The following is an 18879-nucleotide window of genomic DNA, read 5'->3' as shown; positions in this document are numbered from 1 at the left end:
CAAAGGAGACCCCTTAACGAAAGGCATGGATCAGAACTGGAAACTTTAAACAACAGCTTCCATTTTGCAGTGCACAATAATAGCTGCTTTTGCCAGCGAATGCAAGCCACATGCATTAAAAGGGAATGTCAGGGACAGAACAATTTACTGGTGTCCATTGTTGGAGCAGATACGACGTTTCCTGCGCACACATCACTTAATACCCTATTGTTAGCTGCCTGGAAATCTGTTAAGCCAGTTTGTACACAGATAACCAAAGTCACATATAAAAGCATTTAAATTCTCTCCCTTCTAAAATCAAGAAGTTTGAAAGGAAGGAAAAATAACTTGAAAAAAGTCTGCAGCAGTTTTAAAAATACATGTCAGTCACTGAGAGAGGAAAAAACCCTTGATGTTTCTCAAAAGATTCAACAGGAAGACTGAAAGAATATATTTCAAAATAAGCTACTTCCACAGTGTAAGAATTCAGGACAATAGCAGAAAAGCTACAATGAGGAAGTTACACAAAGGCAAGCTTTTACATGACATAAAAACCTTAAGTTTTCCAAGGGTTTCTGGATAGGATGATCAGACATAGGTAAACTGATGAATGTTGTGGCAGGAGAAGAAGGGTGAGATTAGGATTAAAGCAGTAAAAAAGCTCTTTTTCCTGAGGCACATGGCTGCTTCTATTGTCTATCATCTTTGGCTCTACATTCATAGCAGTTGCTTATACCAGAAAAATAGTTTTTCTATACCAGAGCAACAAAATGCAGCAGACTCATTCCAGGTTTGTTTGCTTTTGTGTCCGCCAGCTTGAGCAGTGACGACAGCTTAAATCCAACAGCATTGCCAGCATAACCTCCCTAAAAAGAAATGAGCAAACAGCTGAGGCATGACATCAACGGTCTGCAATAGTAACAAGGAAGTTTGGAAGTTTGGTCAACCAGCCATCTCCGTTTTGGCTGTCACTTACCGCATTCATAATATTCCCAGCCTGGAGGACCAAGTGCAATATGGAATGCAGTTCCTCACAAGTCATTAACTCTGCAAGGAACAAGAAAACTGCTGTCTAACGATTGTTTATTTAGAAATATACACAATCAGCTACCAAACCTCTCTTCATCTCAAGTTTTAAAGGCGAAAATTTTTATTTTAACAGGAAACCTCAACAAACTGTAAAGGTCGTGTGGAAAAAAATGGTACTATATAACTCAAATTCACAAGCACAGCTGACAAACCTCAAGTATGGTTCAGACTTTAGCTTAGCAAGTGTAGTATTTCCAAGGCAACCCCCAGCAGTTAACAAAACATTTGAGGCCTAATCCTGCAATGTGCAAAGTGTCTCATGCAAGCGGTTAAGTATCCTCACCACCTACTAATTCCAGTGTGAGGTAAGTGTTCCGCACCCTGCAGGATCCATATGCCATCTGTCAGGGCCGGGCTTTTGAACCATTATTCTTTTTTTGGGAGACTTAGCCATCAGGGCTGAAAAGATAACGAGGCAATGTTTACATTTTCCTTCTTTAGCCCAGTCTCACTGCGAATCATAATTTTATTTCTGTACGATCACCAACTCAAAGCAGCATTTATTTTACTTCAGTCACATCAAAGATGATTTAGCACAGTTATATTCAGTGTGATGCAAAGAGTCAAATGGAACAAGATTGCCTTTAAAAACTTTTCCATCACAGAAGCTTGTTTTGAACATATTTCCATTTTTTTGCAAAATGTACAGTAGTAAGGCTCTATCTGAATTCATAGACCTTTTCACCCAGACACATACGAACACAAAACAATACATGTGCTTAAAAGCCACCACAGGGATTGCCTTAGAAATAAGATACAGAAATGCAGAGCTGTAAAGAGTTAATAAATTAGCATTACACAAGTGGCACAGCACACCATGTAACTCCAAATTTGCAAGTGCCCATACAGCAAGAAAAATAACACGAGCTAGTTTTAATATAAGCTACTATATTTCACACTGATGAACATAATAAAAGGTGGAATCCCTTTTATTGCAGTACAAATACTTCTAAAAACTATTTTGCCTCAAAGTTCACATTCTGTAATTTACCCTGCATTTAATGCTTAGCACAATACACTAATCTATCATTTTGGAAGCAGATAGCCCTTGTATCTTCAGATTTCAGTATTAGCGGCCTAAAAACATAGAACTAATTAAATAACCTTTGACCTAACAAGCTACAGGTGAGGAGGCAAGGAGGAAGAAAGAGGAGAGAATACAAAAGAAAGTACCAAATTTCATAAGGCCAAGAGGAGAAGGCAACTTCTGAAGATTTTGCACAGTGAGAGCCTGCTCAGCGTCACTGAGATACATCCATCTGCAGGCCAGATGAGAATCCATCAGGCTGTTTAGACCATCCTAACCCTTAGTGATTATCAGCATTAGAATTTAAGTAAATATTCTCCCAGCTTAATTACAAGGAAAGAAACATAGGAGATCGGAATAGGAAAGCAGACCTAATTCCTAAACAACTTCGGGCTAGCAACAAACCCTTAATCGCAAAGGCCAAATGGAGAAGAGCACATGACACCAGTGGACTGAAAACAGGGAAGCCCAGCCAGCCGGATTTGCATGACTGGCCTGATGTAGGAGCTGGAGACCAAAGTGTCTGCTCGGGAGGGAAAGAATTCATCATTCACAGATGTCCTGGGTGAAGGACATGAAGGACAAGAAGGACAAGAGGGCGCGGCTGCTTTGATACATAACATACTCCCTCACGTATGCCTGCTGCTCAAAACACAAAGAACAATGATTTGAAAGAGATCCCAATAACAGGCCAAACTCAAACCTCGGCCTAAGCCACATTTTCCTGAGCTAAGGAGGACTACTTCAAACCCCACCGGTGGGGAAAACACACCAGGCTTTGCTCCCACTCCTTTCACTAAAAATGACTTTCCTAAGCACTGGTGCTTGCGGTTGAATACTTTGACTGCTGTGCCTTTTTACACCGCAAGAAGCAGCCTTGAACAGTGCTCTAGCAGTCTGTCCAAAAATCTGCCAGCATGAAATAGGAATTTCATATTGAAGAAGAGGGCAAATAGGCACTCCAGGTCAGCATCCATGTTTAACTGAAAGCAGGAAATAAACTATTCTCCTGCCGAGTAGAAGACACCAGATTACATTACGTTACCAGCTGCAGCATTTCAAAACTTGTGAAATGTAGAGAACAGAAGTGTAGAGACACAGAGAGAACAAAAAACAGAACACAAAGGAGCAGCAATAGTATTAAGTCTCTACAATAGAGACTTTAGCCCATCAATACTGCCAACCTCAAAAGGCAATGGCGTATAGAGAAAACTGGAACTTATACAGTGATTTTCTCTATGCATCTCTGAAAGAGCGAGAAGAAAGGTGCAACAACCACATTCAATCAGAAAGACAGTGATGCATGAATCAGCAAACCCTATTCAAAAGAGCATTTATCCAAATTTGGCCATGGACACCTTTGTTTCTGTCAGTTTCTACTGACTACACGCTGCTTGTAGGCTTTGGTCATGGACTCATTGCTAGTGTGTCCAAAGTCTCCAGATTTTGTATTTTAGAAGCAAAGATTCTCCAGGCACACCCTGATGGCATTTGTCAGAGGGGAGTTTGCTTCCTTTTAATAGCTAAGGTACCTGAAATTCAAGCTCTAGTCTTCATAATGCAGACTAATTAACATGCTAACAAAAACAAAAGTATTATGCATGTCCCAACACGCTTAATTACCTTTTGTTGCCCGTCTTATAATTTTCATGTCATCCTGTAGAGAAGCACAGGAGGGTGAGAACTCCCTCTCTAACACCATGGCTTCGATCCTAAGAGCATAGCTGGAGCACACAAACAAACAGGTTTAGAACTGACAGCCAAAAGAGAACATTTATTGTGAACAGAATAAACCTACTATCTCCTTACTTTGGCACCTGGATTAGTAAATACATGAAGGAATCAGCTTGAGACAGTTTTGATACATCTCCATCAAAGGCTTTTAATTTCTTTACCTGGAAAAGGGAAAAAAACACTAGTAAAGAATTTTATCAAAGGTCAAGATTAACTTGACTTTGTAAGGAAAGACCTTGAAAACCAGTAAATTTAACAGGAAGTATTAAAAAGTCCACTCAGTGACTGAACAGTTTCACTGTCCAAGCTCCTGTAATTTGCACACACCCCAATTACAAAAAAAGCCCCAGTAACATCACTCTTCTCCCAAAAACCTAGCTACAAAGTCCAGCAGAAAAAAATACGATGCCACCGTTCTGACTGGGGATTCTGATTTCTGCTGAGTGTTTTCTGATTTCCCATTTGTCATTTTGATTTCTGCTCAGCGATTGCTGTCATCACTATGTTTAGGACACTGCGGTTCCAGTTTCCATAGAACTGGCTCTTTTCTTCCCTACTGGTCCATTTGCTGATCTCTAGCTGTTCGCCCAGGAAATAGCTGCTTGAGTAACGATCTGAAAAATTATTCTCGACTCTTCAACAACTGTGATAATACACTTGGGTGTAGCTTAAAGTTAACCGTGTTCAGCATTTCCAGCATCAGACTGCCTAGATCTCTTTGGCACAATGCAGCGAAGCTTTTAAGTTATGGGTTTTTTTTTCAGATACTTGCTTCAACCATTTTCTCTAAAACTCTCGAGGGGTAAATGTCATGCTCTTGAGTTTTTGATTTTTTTTTCATTCGTTTGAAATATTTTAAAGATAAATCAAATGCAAGATTGTAAGTCACTTGTTTTCAGTACTTTGAGAACACCATTTACATGCAAAGGAAATATCACTGCTTTAATTTTGTTGATCTTCCTTCCCAGCTCCACCAAAATCCATATATTTGCATGATCTGGAAGCCACTGATCTGCCCACATACTTATATTTGTTTATATAGAAGAACTGGAAAATACATACACATGTGTTTTAAGTATAACTGGAATTTCTTCCACATCTTCCAACACAGGAACTGTATCCAAAAGCAGAGCTCAGTCTCAATTACACTATTTCTTCATTCAACCAACAAGTTCACACCCAGTTATCAGTTCTAAATTTCCACTGAATTACACACCAGCCCATCATCTTTCCTTTTTATAACATTACACTTAAAACCTATTCACAACCACATTTACACAGATGGTCTTCAGTTTCAGAAAGCATATTAAGCTATCCTGGAGAGAGGCACGCTACATCAGGGCATCAACAGTTATCAGATTGTCATGATTTAGCAAGATATCCACAGATTTCTTTAGAGCATCAGGCTCCAAATTAATCACTGAAGTTATTTTTCTGCTTTCACAGTAAAAAAGTAGTGGATTTGTAGTGGAAGACAACATACGCTATGTTAAATCAGGGACTTAAAATAAATCCTGGACTAGCAGAAGAAAAGGATTCTTTTAACAGCTTTGTCTTGCTTTATCCCCATTCTTTTTCCACATAATAATGATAACAAAGAAACGTTAAGAGCACATTAGGAGAGAGAAAACAAAAATTACATATTAAACCCAGAATAGGAAAAAATCTTCCTTTTCAAATTAAAAAGAAAAAAAAACCTAAACCACCCTCCCAACAAAAACTTATGGCAAAGAAAGAGAAGCAATTTTTATTCAGGCTAACTCCATTTCCTAACACACACCCCATTTAACTGAAGACACTCAGACAAAAGCTCCTTCTAAAGATAAACAGCATACCCATTTTTTTGAGGCCTGAGAAAACTCCTCATTCACAGAGTCATTCAAGAAGTCTGCCAACAAAAAACAGGAAAGACCAGACTTGACATTCCCTCATGCTTCTAAGGTGTTAAAACGAGCAAGAAAGAAAACCAAAATAACACCTTTTCCTGCACCATGAAGTGGGGAGTGGGTGACATCTATTATCTCAGTTTTATTTAGTCTTTGCACGAGTTCTTTAACCTAGCTTCCAAAAAATAGTGGCCTGCAACCTGAACAACAAAACCTGAAAATTCTCCAACCGCATTTTACTATGTTGCAAATATCAAACTTTGTCTGAAAGGGATACAGGCAATCAGGTTTGGGGTGGGGGGAGAGGGAGGGAAAAAAAAAAAAGAAAAGTAGCCCACCAAAAAATCCACCCCAAATCACCAAAATCAAGGTCATATAAACCACAGGTGATTATAGGAAGATGCAATTTTAAGATTTAAATGCACAAAAAATGAACAGGAGATCCTGAGAAAGTCACAGGAATATTAACTTACTCATGATACCTGTACTATATTTGAATATACTTTTGATAGTAAGTAGTAATTTATGTAGAATATTAATTTTACAGACACTGGATGAAATCCTCTTTCTTCTACACAATCATATTAGGAAAAACGCCTGGAGTGGTACAAGGAAGTACTAAATGCTAGAATTCATCCAGGGGAGAAACATTCCTATACGTGCCCAACAGAAGACGTTGGCGAGGCTGCCTTCTGATGGGTAGGATGGGGTGTGAACATCACAACCCAAAAAGCTTTGGGCAGCAGTCAACCCAAAAGGAAGTCTCTGTAATCAGCCTTAAAACGAAGATGTGCTTACTGCCTGCCTACACTTTTTCCAGCCCACATCAGCCATCGTAACCTCCACTGCCTTTGCCTTAGATGCCCAACCCTGGCAAGAAGCAGCAAACAAGCTCACCTGACAAGTCAAAAACGAAAGCAAGGTGGAGGATAGTGACCCATTCCATGAACAGACAAAACAGAAACAGAAAAGAGTTATAAGGTCCTTTTCATCCCGGAATTCAGCACAACACTGCCTGGTTCCCCATACGTGTCTTAAGTTTTCAACACAGGAGGCTAAATCCTGTTAACTTAGCCTTGAAACAGTAAATAGTCTGGGGAATAGCTAAGGTAAAGTTAGAACAACCATTTATTTGGTGTTCCCTTTTTATTACAAATGTCATAATTGAGAAAGACCAGTTATCTCACCATAAGCCAGGGAAAAAAAAAAAAAAAAAAAGTTCTTTGACTTAATTGACACTACCCATAAACTACAAGATCCCCTTCTGAACCCCAAAGCTAAAAATGACTGAAACACATTTGGGACAGCTGCCCCTACACATTCCAAGGGAAGCTCCTCAAAAGCCCACGGGATCGGCCTCTTCCCTCTGCAGCCACATTGTCCCAAGTCTTCCCAAAGAGACCCGAGATTCTCTGATGGCTCCTAAAAGTGGGGGTCAAATTCAAATACCAAATGCAGCCAGGAACTGCAAAGAAGCTATGGGGATTGACAACGCTGTTCACTATTAATCATGTTAACAGTTACAGTAGATAGGTTTATGATTAGTCTGACAACACAAAAGAGCTAAAAAAATGTGGTTTATTTTAAAAATCACAATGCATAACTATCAGTTCTGGCCTTGAACTCCTCTCTTCAAGCACAACAAAGTCTTTTGCACAACAGCATGCAGCCATATACCAAGATACAGCAGCATCACGTATACAGCAAGAGAGCACAATCACATTGTATGCTCAGTTCTGTACTACTCAAATCTGACGCAGAGCTACTAATTTAATTTTTCATTATATTTGTATATGGAATATGCATTTGCACTGTCCATGCATGCCCACGCACACTAAATCAGATTTTAGATACAGAAGGTTCTCACATATGTAATTTGCTTCATTTTAAAAAGTTATGAAACAGAGAAAGCCTGATCTTTGATTTGATTTGCGAACAATTGGAGTAGATATGCCTCTTGCGAGTATCTCATTTATTCCTCGCAGACAGGAAAGCTACTGCATTCCTGCCACTCAAGTTTTCAGTCATTTTTGAGCTACTAGTAGCACTTATTTACAACTAGTAGGATCCTGCTTTATGGTATAGACCAGGTATGTTGCACTCCTATGCAAGATCTTTGAAGAGTATACATCAGTACACCACTCAACCTCAAATATGCTTGCTACTATTTCCCCACATCCCAATCAAATAAATCAAATATTCCCCATGTTACAAATAAGTAAGTAAAGCCAAGTGCAATAGTCCAGACGACTAAACGTTTTCTCTGAGTTTCTTTTGGTTTTGTTTAATATTTCCATACCATTGCAAACATTCAGGGAACTAAAGAAAAACAGAGTTAAAAAATACCAAAGCCCCAAAAGGCATCACAGTGGAATCCAACTACAAGGGCACGTGGGCAAGCACCTGATGTATTAGGTGGGGAGGCACCACGGGGCACATGGCTGGGCAGTGGCAAACCTCCACCAGCAAATGATAAAACGAAAAGGAGAGAAACCTGCAGCCATCGTAAGGGGCGAAAAGGAAGCAGGAGATGAAAACTCTGAAGGACAGTCAGCCACATAGAGCCCTGGCAGAAGAAAGAAGGGGCAGTTAACTACACAAACATGGTCTGAAAAGGGTAGAGCCAACAGGAACCACTCCAGTAAAGCGGGTGACAGATGACTAGGGTTTTAAAACAGAGTATACAAGCAAAGGACAGGCTTGAGACATTATAAAGGAATTTAAGACACCGTGTTGATAACCTGGGCGTGCGTGTGTATGGCTGAACTGATTAGCAGGCCGATACGCTCTCTTCTGTATATATTTAAAGTACAAATTCTGGCTATTCTAGCTCGTTAAACACTGGACTCTCCCAACTTTTACCAGTCTGGGCCTGCTGAAGAGTGCAATGTTATGCACATAAAAGCAGCTGAAAGCTTCCCCTTTGCTTTTGTCAGGATGACAGTAAATGACAGCTGTCAGCCATTCTGACAGGATATCATTAGGAACCAGGAATTAAGAAAAGGAATCTTTTTTAGAAGTGATATAGCAGAGGAGGCCATTGCTTCAGTCAAGACAAAGGCTCCCTGGAAAAAAACAGGAGCTGCAAAATGGATGAATCACAAGAGATTCCAAATAGGCATTTCTTCCTCTTACAAAACTGCTAACCACAGTAAGGTACAAAGAGCAGGACTGCTAACAAGGCTTACACAAAATCAGTGATCTTATCTTACTTATTAACGTGTTGAGAATTTTTATACCTTTTTTTTGGTTGGGTTTTGTTTGGTTGTTTTTTTTTTTTAACCACTGTATGATGGCTAGGCTGGTGCCACCTACGCAGACCTGAACAAAACACTGAGTAGAACTTGCAGCAAGCTCCAGGTTTGCCAGCTTCGAGAATCTATCAAGCTTTTCCACATTAAGCATTTGAAAATACCCAAAAGTTTTCAGTTTGACTTCACAGCAGTGCCAATATTTCAATAACGGTCATACTCACTTTGACAAAAACGTACAGCAACAAGACAGTATTTGCCATTTATATACAAAAATCCCAACAGATTTCATAGCTATTGGGATTTTTCACAGAAAACAGCTAGAAAATTACCAGTACTGACACCTTTTTCAGCACATAAACAGAGTTGCCACATTACTATACTGAAAAAAAGAAAGAATAACTTTAAAGACCACAAATGTCAAATGTATGTGTTAGCCCGAGTACTTAGCCTGCACTGCCAAAAAACTATTCCATCTCAAAGACGCTGGAACATCCATCAGGTGCCTGAGATAATATGGACTGAAATGATGTAAAATATGCCACATACCTCAAACTGGTGACCAGGGGCACATTCAGGTAATGTGACTATATATCACAACACTTTGGATAAGATAAGATTGGAGTATAAAGCCAGTGTTTATTCACATAGATAAACTGTAAAGGTTGTTGGTAAAAAAGAAGAAACACTGTCGGTCCAGAGTTGCCCCTTCTACAGCTACGACCAGGAATGGTGTTCCTCTCTCTGTCCTTTCACTTTTACAGACTAAGAATTTATGGTACTATATAAAAGAAAAAGTAGAAGGTATCTTCAAACAGTTACTGGGGTGGAGCACATGCCTGGCAGGGAGTACTTGGCTCTCACTCCAACCTGCAAGACAACTGTGCTACCAGGAAATGTGACTGTAAATACCTGAGCTGCTGAAGAGCACACAAAAAAGAACTGCAGAAGCCCACCCATGGTTACACCAAGACAGTTAGCACTGATAACAACTCACCTTTTAGTATCTGACTGCTTAAGCCTCTGCTCAGGGTTAATTCTCAACCCTTACAACAACAAAGCAGGTCTTTAGGAGATGGGGAAGTATCCAAAGGTAATCCCAGGGAACCCTGGCTGAGGATGGGTGCAACATCCTGCAGGGACAGGCCAAGGTGTGATGACACCTTGCCAAAGCTATCTCACGTGATACAACACCCAGATCAAAAATAAATGAGGGACTATTAAACATAATAGGGAACAACAGGACAAATAACACCACTTCATCTAATACCTCTAGTGATTTTGGATTATTTGCATGCGGAGAGGGACTGTACAGTTTTGTTGGCTACCCCTTAGCAAATGGTGACCCGCCACTCCAAGAGATGAAAATTTAGACTACGAGGCAGACAACAGATGAACAAAAAAGGGGACATACAAGGAGAACAATGAACATATAGGGGGGGAAAATGCTGAGAAAGACAAACAACAAAAGCTCTGAGGTTCCTAGACAGAATAGAATTTTTTACCAATTCACTAAAATTTTAGGAGCCACAGCAGTAAATAAGTTATTGGACCCTTTATTCTTTGAACCCTTGAAGCATGAGGACATGAAGAAACCGAAACATTTATTCACACCAGCAGAAGTATCAGTCCCTCACACTCAGGATATTCTCCCTGTCCTGCCCTCTCACCCCAGCCCTTACGGGGAAAACTCCCAAGAAGTTAAACAATTATGGGGAGAATAACAAAAGAAAAGGGTGTCTTTCCTTTTCCTGATGGTGAGCAATGAGATCTCTGCAGCATGGAACTTTATAAATACATACAAATACCTGCACACTGGGAACAACCCTCTTTCCAGCCTTCCCTTGGGAACAGCAACAAATCAAACATCTAATACCCCTTAATTTCTGATACACCTCTGCACCATAAAATCTCTTTTATTCATTTTTCAAGCACCTCCTTAAAAGCACTTCTTAAGTGCTCTGGCCACACTGTCTTGAGGGGCAGGCCTGTTGTCAAATCATCTGCTAGGAAATAAATACACCTTTTCACTCTTAGCAGCACCTACTGGGTATCTAAAGCATCTAGCCGAGTCTCGCAGACAAAATTCAACAGCTTACGTTAAATCCTAGCCGAATTACAATGTGTGTATCACGTCAGAGCATGGTATTTGAAAGACACTCTACTTGTCGTAAAGTAACAACCAAGATCTAAACCAGAAAGAGGAAAAGAAGAAAAAAACAACCTTTCTTTCCGTTTAATTTGCTGAATATACAAAAAATTAGCTAGAAATCACTTTCTGTTAAGTTAGTACTTCACTGTTCTCCTCTGACTCTTTCAGAGGAAGGACATAAATTCTGTTTAAATCCAGGAACACGTACTGAAATTCAAACAAAGAGGGAAGGGGGAACAGTTCTGAGCTCCCAGAACTAGTCACTTTTTATTTTTCCTCCCCAAATTAATTAGATTTCAACCTGTTGATATCCCCCAACTCTAAAAAAATACATTAATCAAATATAATCTCGGAGTTTTACAAGATTCCCCACAAAAGCAGCCCAATTTAGGATTATATATTTGACAGCAAAATAATACGTGTTTTGCTGTTGACTGGGTCTGAGATTTGCTGCTGCACAGAGGAAACCAAGTGCTCTGACAGCATGACCTTGAAGTGGTAAAGCATGGAGTGGAGGTTCATCTGTATGTGGATGTTAACTACCAATTTCCCAGGTTTCAGCCATGGCTTTGATGTGGAGCACCCAAGCAATTCTAATGCTAATTTTGTCAAGTTTGTGGTATACATTTCTCTCAAGTACATACAAATGGGTCAGTGCAAATAGAAGAGCAGAGGAGGAACTGTGCATCATTAAGCAGGGCTCCCAGGTCAGTCGATGAAGCTTCACCTCTTTAATCATGTGAATGGACTTGAAGGTTGGGACTGGGCTGGGGGGAGGGGGGAGCTGCAGCAAGCAGCACTTGCATGCTGGTCATATGGTCAGCACAGAGATGTTGCTGAAGGTGCTGCTGGTAATTCTGTACCTTCTAACATGTCTCCTCTGGAGCACTAAGTCACGTTAGCAGATTCTACGGGTGCTGCACAGCAAAGCTGCCTTTCTGCCCCGTTGGAACCCTATGACCTGGGCTCAGGAGCAGGCAGACCCTAGATGCACCAAGCAGGCAGCAAACCAGAAGGCAGAAGAGGCAGTAGCACAGGGCTACTAATACTCAACTCACAGGCACCGCAATGAGAAAGCATAAGGCAGGTGCCAAAGAAGGGAAATTTCATTTGTTTGCATTAGGATATACTTTGAGTTTTCTGACCACCCCCTCCCCAGAGCTGAGCTATCTGCACACAGGAGGGTTCCAGGTCTTGCTAAAATGTTTACAAAACAAAAAGAACATCATAAGGGACATCAGAGAAACGCATGTCAAATGAAGATTAACCCTTTGCACTCAGTGGTTTCCTATCCCCTGGCCTCAGGAAGGATTTGGGATTCCTCTTCTACAGACCTTCATGTTGGCCTCCCAGGCAGTAGAACTCTACGAAAAAATACTTTCCATGTAAAACCATTACTTACCTCCTCTGCTTCTGGTAATAATTTAAGAAATTCATGCAGCAGTTCAGAACCATAGGGCTCACTTCTTCCATGATAAATATCTTCAATGATGGATTCAGCAGACCTTGAAAAAACAATTGAGCACACACATTTCTAACACTTGCAGGGTGAATAGTTACACAAATTGAAAAAAAACACGCCTGGGCACACAAAGGAATTATAATGAGGTTATGTATCAGTGTCCACAGCAGCACTGTGCTAACACCACTTTCAGTGATGCCTTTACTGAAGGGCAACATTATTACTGAATACAGATAGCATTGAAACAGCTTGCTCTTTAAAAAAAAAAAAAAAAAAAAAAAAAAATTCCTCACCTCACCCCTTTCTATCAATTCTTCATAAAGAAAGGAAGGCAGTGAAAAGCAGCTCTCATGCAGTATTACATGACACAAGGGCTTCCCTTAACTATACCTGAAAACTCACTTCAACTGGTTAACAGTAGCAAACTCTGTATGTTTGGTGCTAAGTCATAATAGCAGTCAAACCTAAACATATCAGAAAACAAATTATGAAATAGTTATTTATGACACACCTGTACAGAACTATAAAGTTCTGTATAACTATAAATTTATGACACACCTGTACAGAACACAAGAAATCGAGCACAAAATACAATACATTTGATGAGAACTACAAAGAATTTTGCACATATGTAACTTGCTGTAGCTGCATGGAAAAACCAAATCTTACTTTTTGAATTGTTTGAGAAATATCCCAATGTTCATACTTCTTTTTGCATCCAAAATGGCAACCTGAGAAAGAAAGCAAGAGAGATTAATCCACCAATACCTAAGAAAATAGCACGTAATGCAGACATTTCTTAAACTGCTACAAGATAATTGTTCGGAGTTGCCACCAAATCACAGGCCAAAGGAATACGGAGTCACTTCATACCAACAAAGATCATATGTTACAGAACCAGTTTTTACCAGGGAAATACACAGCACACCCACACCACCTTTTTCCAAGTGAAGAAAAAAAACCCCATAGCAACATTTATAGGAGGAATGAATCAAGGTAAGTTCTATTTCATTACAAAGTAAAAACATTGTTCTTGCTTATTGCATAATGCTGCACCTGCAAAATGTTGCTTATCAAGTGTGTTGTATTGCATTCAAGGGCCCAACGGTTAGCAAGCACCACACTTCAAAATCCATCTAGTTCAGAGGTTTTGCAACAAACATGAAGATTGGCTTTCTAAGCAGAGCTGAGTATGTACTCCTGCTTCATTCACCCAAACAGCCATGCTGATCCACAGAAAGATACGTCAGTCAGTCGATCTTGAATCAAAACCCAAGACAGATAACGTTCAAATCTGTTTGCTTTATCTAGAGGCAAACAGAAACCCATCATAAAATAATAATCTCCCCCTGCTTTATATTTTAAAGTAGATTTGCTATATTATCTTATGTGCACAATTCCGGAGATTAAGCAGAGGAGGGGGGGGGGAAGAACCTTTTTTCCTTAATTCATTAAAAAAAAAAATTAAATAAAAGTATTAGTTCTTTTAATGCTAGTTTTTCTTCCTGTAACAGGATACAAGCTCAAACCTGAGATGTTTGCCCTGTTCTAGCGAATCGTGTCCTTAAGGTTAAAATTCTACCACAGCTATTTTGGTGATAACAGCTACAAAAGTCATGAGATTTACAAGGACAAGAGAATTGTTTCACGTTAACAGTGCCACCTGACTGCTACAATAAAACAACTCCATACACACAGATGTTCAAGACTGCTGTTGGACCCACATGATGTTTGAGGTTTTGACAAGACAAGGTGTCTTGACCTCTGTGAGCGCATGAATTAGAAATACATACATAAATGCGATGTTGGCATTGTCATCAAATTGAATTAGCTGGCAGTCAGCTGGTGACAGTGAGAACATAGGTATGATTAACGTGCTGTCCTCAACATACACCCAGGAGACAGCCTCCTCATCTGCTGAAGAGTCAATCAAACTAAAAAGTTTTCTGAAATTTTGGAATTTCCTCTCTTCTGAAATCCGCAAAGACTAGAAAACACAGGAAATATCAGCATATTAGTTTTAATTAGATGACTGCTAGCCTGAAGCCCTTCAGTGTCAGCATACGCAAGATAAGAGGACAGATTGTGGGTTATTCTCCTGTTATCTTAGGAGTTGAGAGGCCCCCAACAGATCATTAAGGGAAAACCCCTTAACATAGGATAGGTTCAACTATCTCTCCCCCTGCAGTATCTAATCTTTTTCAAATGTTTTACTGCAGGGACCTCTCGCTGACCTCTCAAACTGCAGCTCCAGACTCCAATTGCTCTATTCACTCCTAATTTTCTGATTTCTCTGTACTAGTTTAAGCCTGTGCGCTTTGCCATCATGATTTGGCTTTTGGTTTGTATGTTTTTTTTAAAGCACGTTCACAGTTAACATTCTGTACATATTATTTTCACTCACAACCAGTAACTTAGAATGAGACTGACCATCAGCTGGGCAAACCTTTGGTTTCCATGGCACAACTCAGATTTACGGTACAACCTCAAACAAAACTAGAGAACATTTTTTGGTATCTTCTCTTGAAGCAAAACAACAGACGGCAACATATACAGCTGCATTTGCATTATCAGCGCAACATAAAAATGTCATAGCTGTTCTTAAGGACAAGGATGTTGTACACACTTCTTGCTCTGTATATGACTGTATTTTTTCCTCTTGATTTCTTGTTCAAACACACAATCAAAACACGTGGCTCAGTTTTTGGTCACTCTTTGCTTTGTGTCCACTTCAAGATTATCACAAGTGCTTGTAAAAGCTGCCATTACTTAACTACCTTCAAGGAGTTTCCAGATGGGAGCGTGAGGAGAAATGGGGAACATTTACATCTGCTTGTAATGTCTACTCTTCCTCCCCACCAAGCTTGCATTTGATTTCATCCTTGCAGAAAGCTGCCTGCATATGACTTCCTACCAAGCTGTTGCTTTTTAACCTTTAAACATTATCCTAGCTTTTTATAAATTCTGCTCAGTCTGCTCCTGCCTTCTGTTCATACACACCTTCAGCACTGGTGCCGGCACACCATGTTCCAAATCTCTGTTCACCACCTAAAGAGATTTTAAAGTGCTGTCCACCAGTAATACCCTTGGACCCCTTGACTCGGAAAGTTACACTGGCCTGTGATTAAGAAATGAGAACAGACTTTCCTAGTCCCAGTGGGATTCTCCACACCAAAGAAAACTCTCATATGGTTTCTATGATTTACTTCAGACACACGCAGAGGAGCTTTCTCCATTCTCACCCTCTTCAACTCTCCTGCCAGAGAAAACTATTAAGTTTTTGTTTAGCCTACTCTGGAAATACTACAGTTCTCTCAGACACTTTGCAACATCTCAACACCTGCACTTCGCCAGCCAATGCAAGTGCCCCTGCCTCACACACTTGCCACCCCTCCCTCATAAACGGTGCAATTTTTGCAGCGAGGAAGCTGGTTCTCCCATTAATCTGCTTCTCAGCACCACAGCATACAAACCAGTGTATTTCTGAAATCTGCAGCAGGCACAGACCATGTGGGGGGTAAGGGCATCAGCCTGACAAATTGTAATCCACCACTGAAATACTCACTGGTTTAGATGTATTAAGGGAATGGGAAAATTAGCTTGAGTACCATAGTGAAGTTGTGATGATGGTAAGAGGAAATCTGCTCTGAAATCTGACACTGATTTGCGATCAACGCAAAAGATTCAGGGGAGTGTTGTGGGAGACACAAAAAGCCCCACACCAACACTGACCTGATAGTGACTGCAAAAATGCAGTAAGAGTTTCTCGCTGTAAGGTTGTCAATGAGAAACGTGACAAAGTGGATTTATGACAGATTAACGAAAGCAAAATATTATATGTATTCTTTGGTTGAGAACAATGGGGTTTCACATGGTGGGATGCAAACTACAGCAAGCATGGAACAGCCTGGTGGTGCTGGAGGTTAGGAAGGATATAAACAGCTCCTTGCTCCAGCTTCCACTTCACTTTACAGCACACTAACCATCACTGCTGAGTTTGCTATTTTGGCCTCTATTCTCCAAGGCAGATGCACTCACTCCCTGGAGTGGCTGAGGAAAAGGGGCACTTCCACAGTGCGGCACAGTGAGCCTCGCAGCTTGCTGCAGTGCTGTCTCGCTCCGTGTCATCCTCCCTTGTCACATCCTAGCCTGCTCTTTCCCTTAGGCAGGCACTGGTGCTCACCTCATTGGGTTTTTGCTGTGCTACCCCTTTGCAGGATTAACAGGTTGAATCAGCTCTTCAAGAAGGTGGAATGAGCATCAGAGCCGGTACGGAGAAACGAGAGAGAGGGCATGGCTCGGAGAGGGGAGAAGAGACACACTGTTCACCCCTTCCGTCTTCCTCTCTCTCCTCTCACTACCCCCTTACACGGGCTCTGGAATTCACTGCACCCTTTCGCAAACCATCAAAACTCACTAACATAGCAGAAAACGGCTCCAGTAGAAAAGAAACAAAAAAACCCCAACAGCACTCTGCTGAGCCACTTACTTAAACCTGTTTACGGAGGGTCCGATGTCTGCCAGAGCCAGCGTGCGGATGGGGGGAGGTGAGGGACAGGAGCAGAGGGACCGAACGAGAGCGAGACCAGCTCCCTTGGCTGCCAACAAGCTGCTCTGCCCGCTCTGCCGCCAGGCTCGCTATAGTCTAGGTGAGCATACGTTGTGCCATGCTGTGACACCGCAGAAGGATGGGGAAAGCAAACCGGTGTGTAAACTTAAACCTACACCCCCTATTTTTCAGAGGCTGAAATTACATGAAACCATAGAGCAAATTAAGCTTTTAGTCAAGGAAACATGTTAATTGGTCTCCTAAGGGTTTGGTGAGGGATTGTTTACAAAAAGGAAAGCATTTGCTGTAGGAGTTCTATTATAATGATGTTGTTTAGTGCCGAGCCTCCAGCACTGGGATTCAATAACCCGAGCTGGGCACCTAAATTCCCTGTCTACATCGCTGACATGTGAGGAACTGAAAGGACACGTAGTATCGTAAGCTCCTTACATCATTAAGAGACAGCTTTTTCCGAAGCTGCTCCTGCCTTCATAATCAACGGTGATCTCTGGAGGAGGTATGAAACCCCCATCCCCATGGCAGTCTTGGGGGAGCACCCTCATCACTGCCTGATGGGTCACTCTCCACCACTTCCACTGAAGCTACGCCACAGCACCAAGAAGAAACCCACCGAGACAAGAGAGCAGACTCCATCCGTGCCCTTTTGCACAGCACTCTGGACACGTGCTGGGTTTTTCAGGCTTGGATCTAAGCAGTACTTGCATGTATGTGCTTGAAGTTATCTTGAAAATTCATTGTTGACATACTACACCAACTAGACTAATTCCACTAAACTCCAAAGAATGTTTTGCACTGCTAGATCAAAACGCGCCTTCTACAATCAAAAAATCATGTTTTACACAAAAGGAATAAAGGTACTGAAACACAACATGTTTTGTCCACCTTCCCTGGCCAGGCCAGCGACGCAGCCAGGAACCAGAGCTACGGCTTCCTTGGCCCCATGCTAATGCCGGTGCCACAAGGTCACTCAGATGCTGTGGACCTCAGCCTGCCCCAGCTCCTTTCAACCTCCACGGCTTTTACTGCAGTGAACTGAGGACAATGATCACACATTAGAGCGAGCAGCAGCCGACAGCGCCAGTGACGGAGATGACAAACATCGGCCTATGCCTCAAATCTCCGCTCTCTTGCTGAGCAATGCCTGTAGTAACCTTAAGCATGCGAGCTGTTGCGTATCCATGCTTCCGCGCTTCCAGCAACACATGGCTCTTCAGGATTATCTCCTTCCCTCCTTGCTAAGCAGCTAGTACTGCAGAGTCCATTAACACACAAGACATTGCTCATCACTCTCTGACACACTGCTACAGCACGCTTGACAAAGCCTAGCAACGGAGCTGAACGTTTTGTCACCTGAGTAGCGTAACTCGGAGGCAAGTCCTGTTGCCTCACCACCTGCCATGTGCAAAAGGCACCACGGGAGCCCTGACCCAGGGTGGACAGGCACTAAGTGGCGACGATTCCTTGGATCATGGTATAAGATCCAGCTGGATACACAAAATCATTAACTTCCAACAGGGTTTTGTTTCCAAGGCACTGTACCTTGGAGAAACCCTGGCTTTGCAGGTCTGTAATTTTAATCTCTAACACTGCTCTTCATCTCCCCAAAACGCCCCAAGTTTCAAGCTGTACATGAAAACGCAGGAGTTCTGGAGCACGCTGGTGTTTTCTCTGCCCCAGCTACTATACGCTAGGGGCCACATTCAGGTTTTGAACTTTATCATCATTTTTA

At 41.4% G+C, this 18879-nt stretch overlaps 1 protein-coding gene across 1 annotated transcript in view; it reads right to left on the bottom strand.

The window, feature by feature from the left end:
• Positions 1-18879, bottom strand: part of FHDC1 (FH2 domain containing 1) — a 37304-nt gene that overhangs the window by 11927 nt on the left and 6498 nt on the right. The window contains 6 exon segments of the mRNA XM_040600315.1: positions 738-845; positions 956-1026; positions 3719-3819; positions 3905-3990; positions 12521-12623; positions 13250-13311. Coding sequence (XP_040456249.1) covers positions 738-845; positions 956-1026; positions 3719-3819; positions 3905-3990; positions 12521-12623; positions 13250-13311 — 531 coding nt within the window.

The sequence above is a fragment of the Falco naumanni genome, chromosome 1, assembly GCF_017639655.2.
Source record: "Falco naumanni isolate bFalNau1 chromosome 1, bFalNau1.pat, whole genome shotgun sequence".
NCBI classification, from domain to species: Eukaryota; Metazoa; Chordata; class Aves; order Falconiformes; family Falconidae; genus Falco; species Falco naumanni.
Note: the sequence above shows the minus strand (reverse complement) of the source record. Positions and strands in the feature narration are given on the sequence as shown.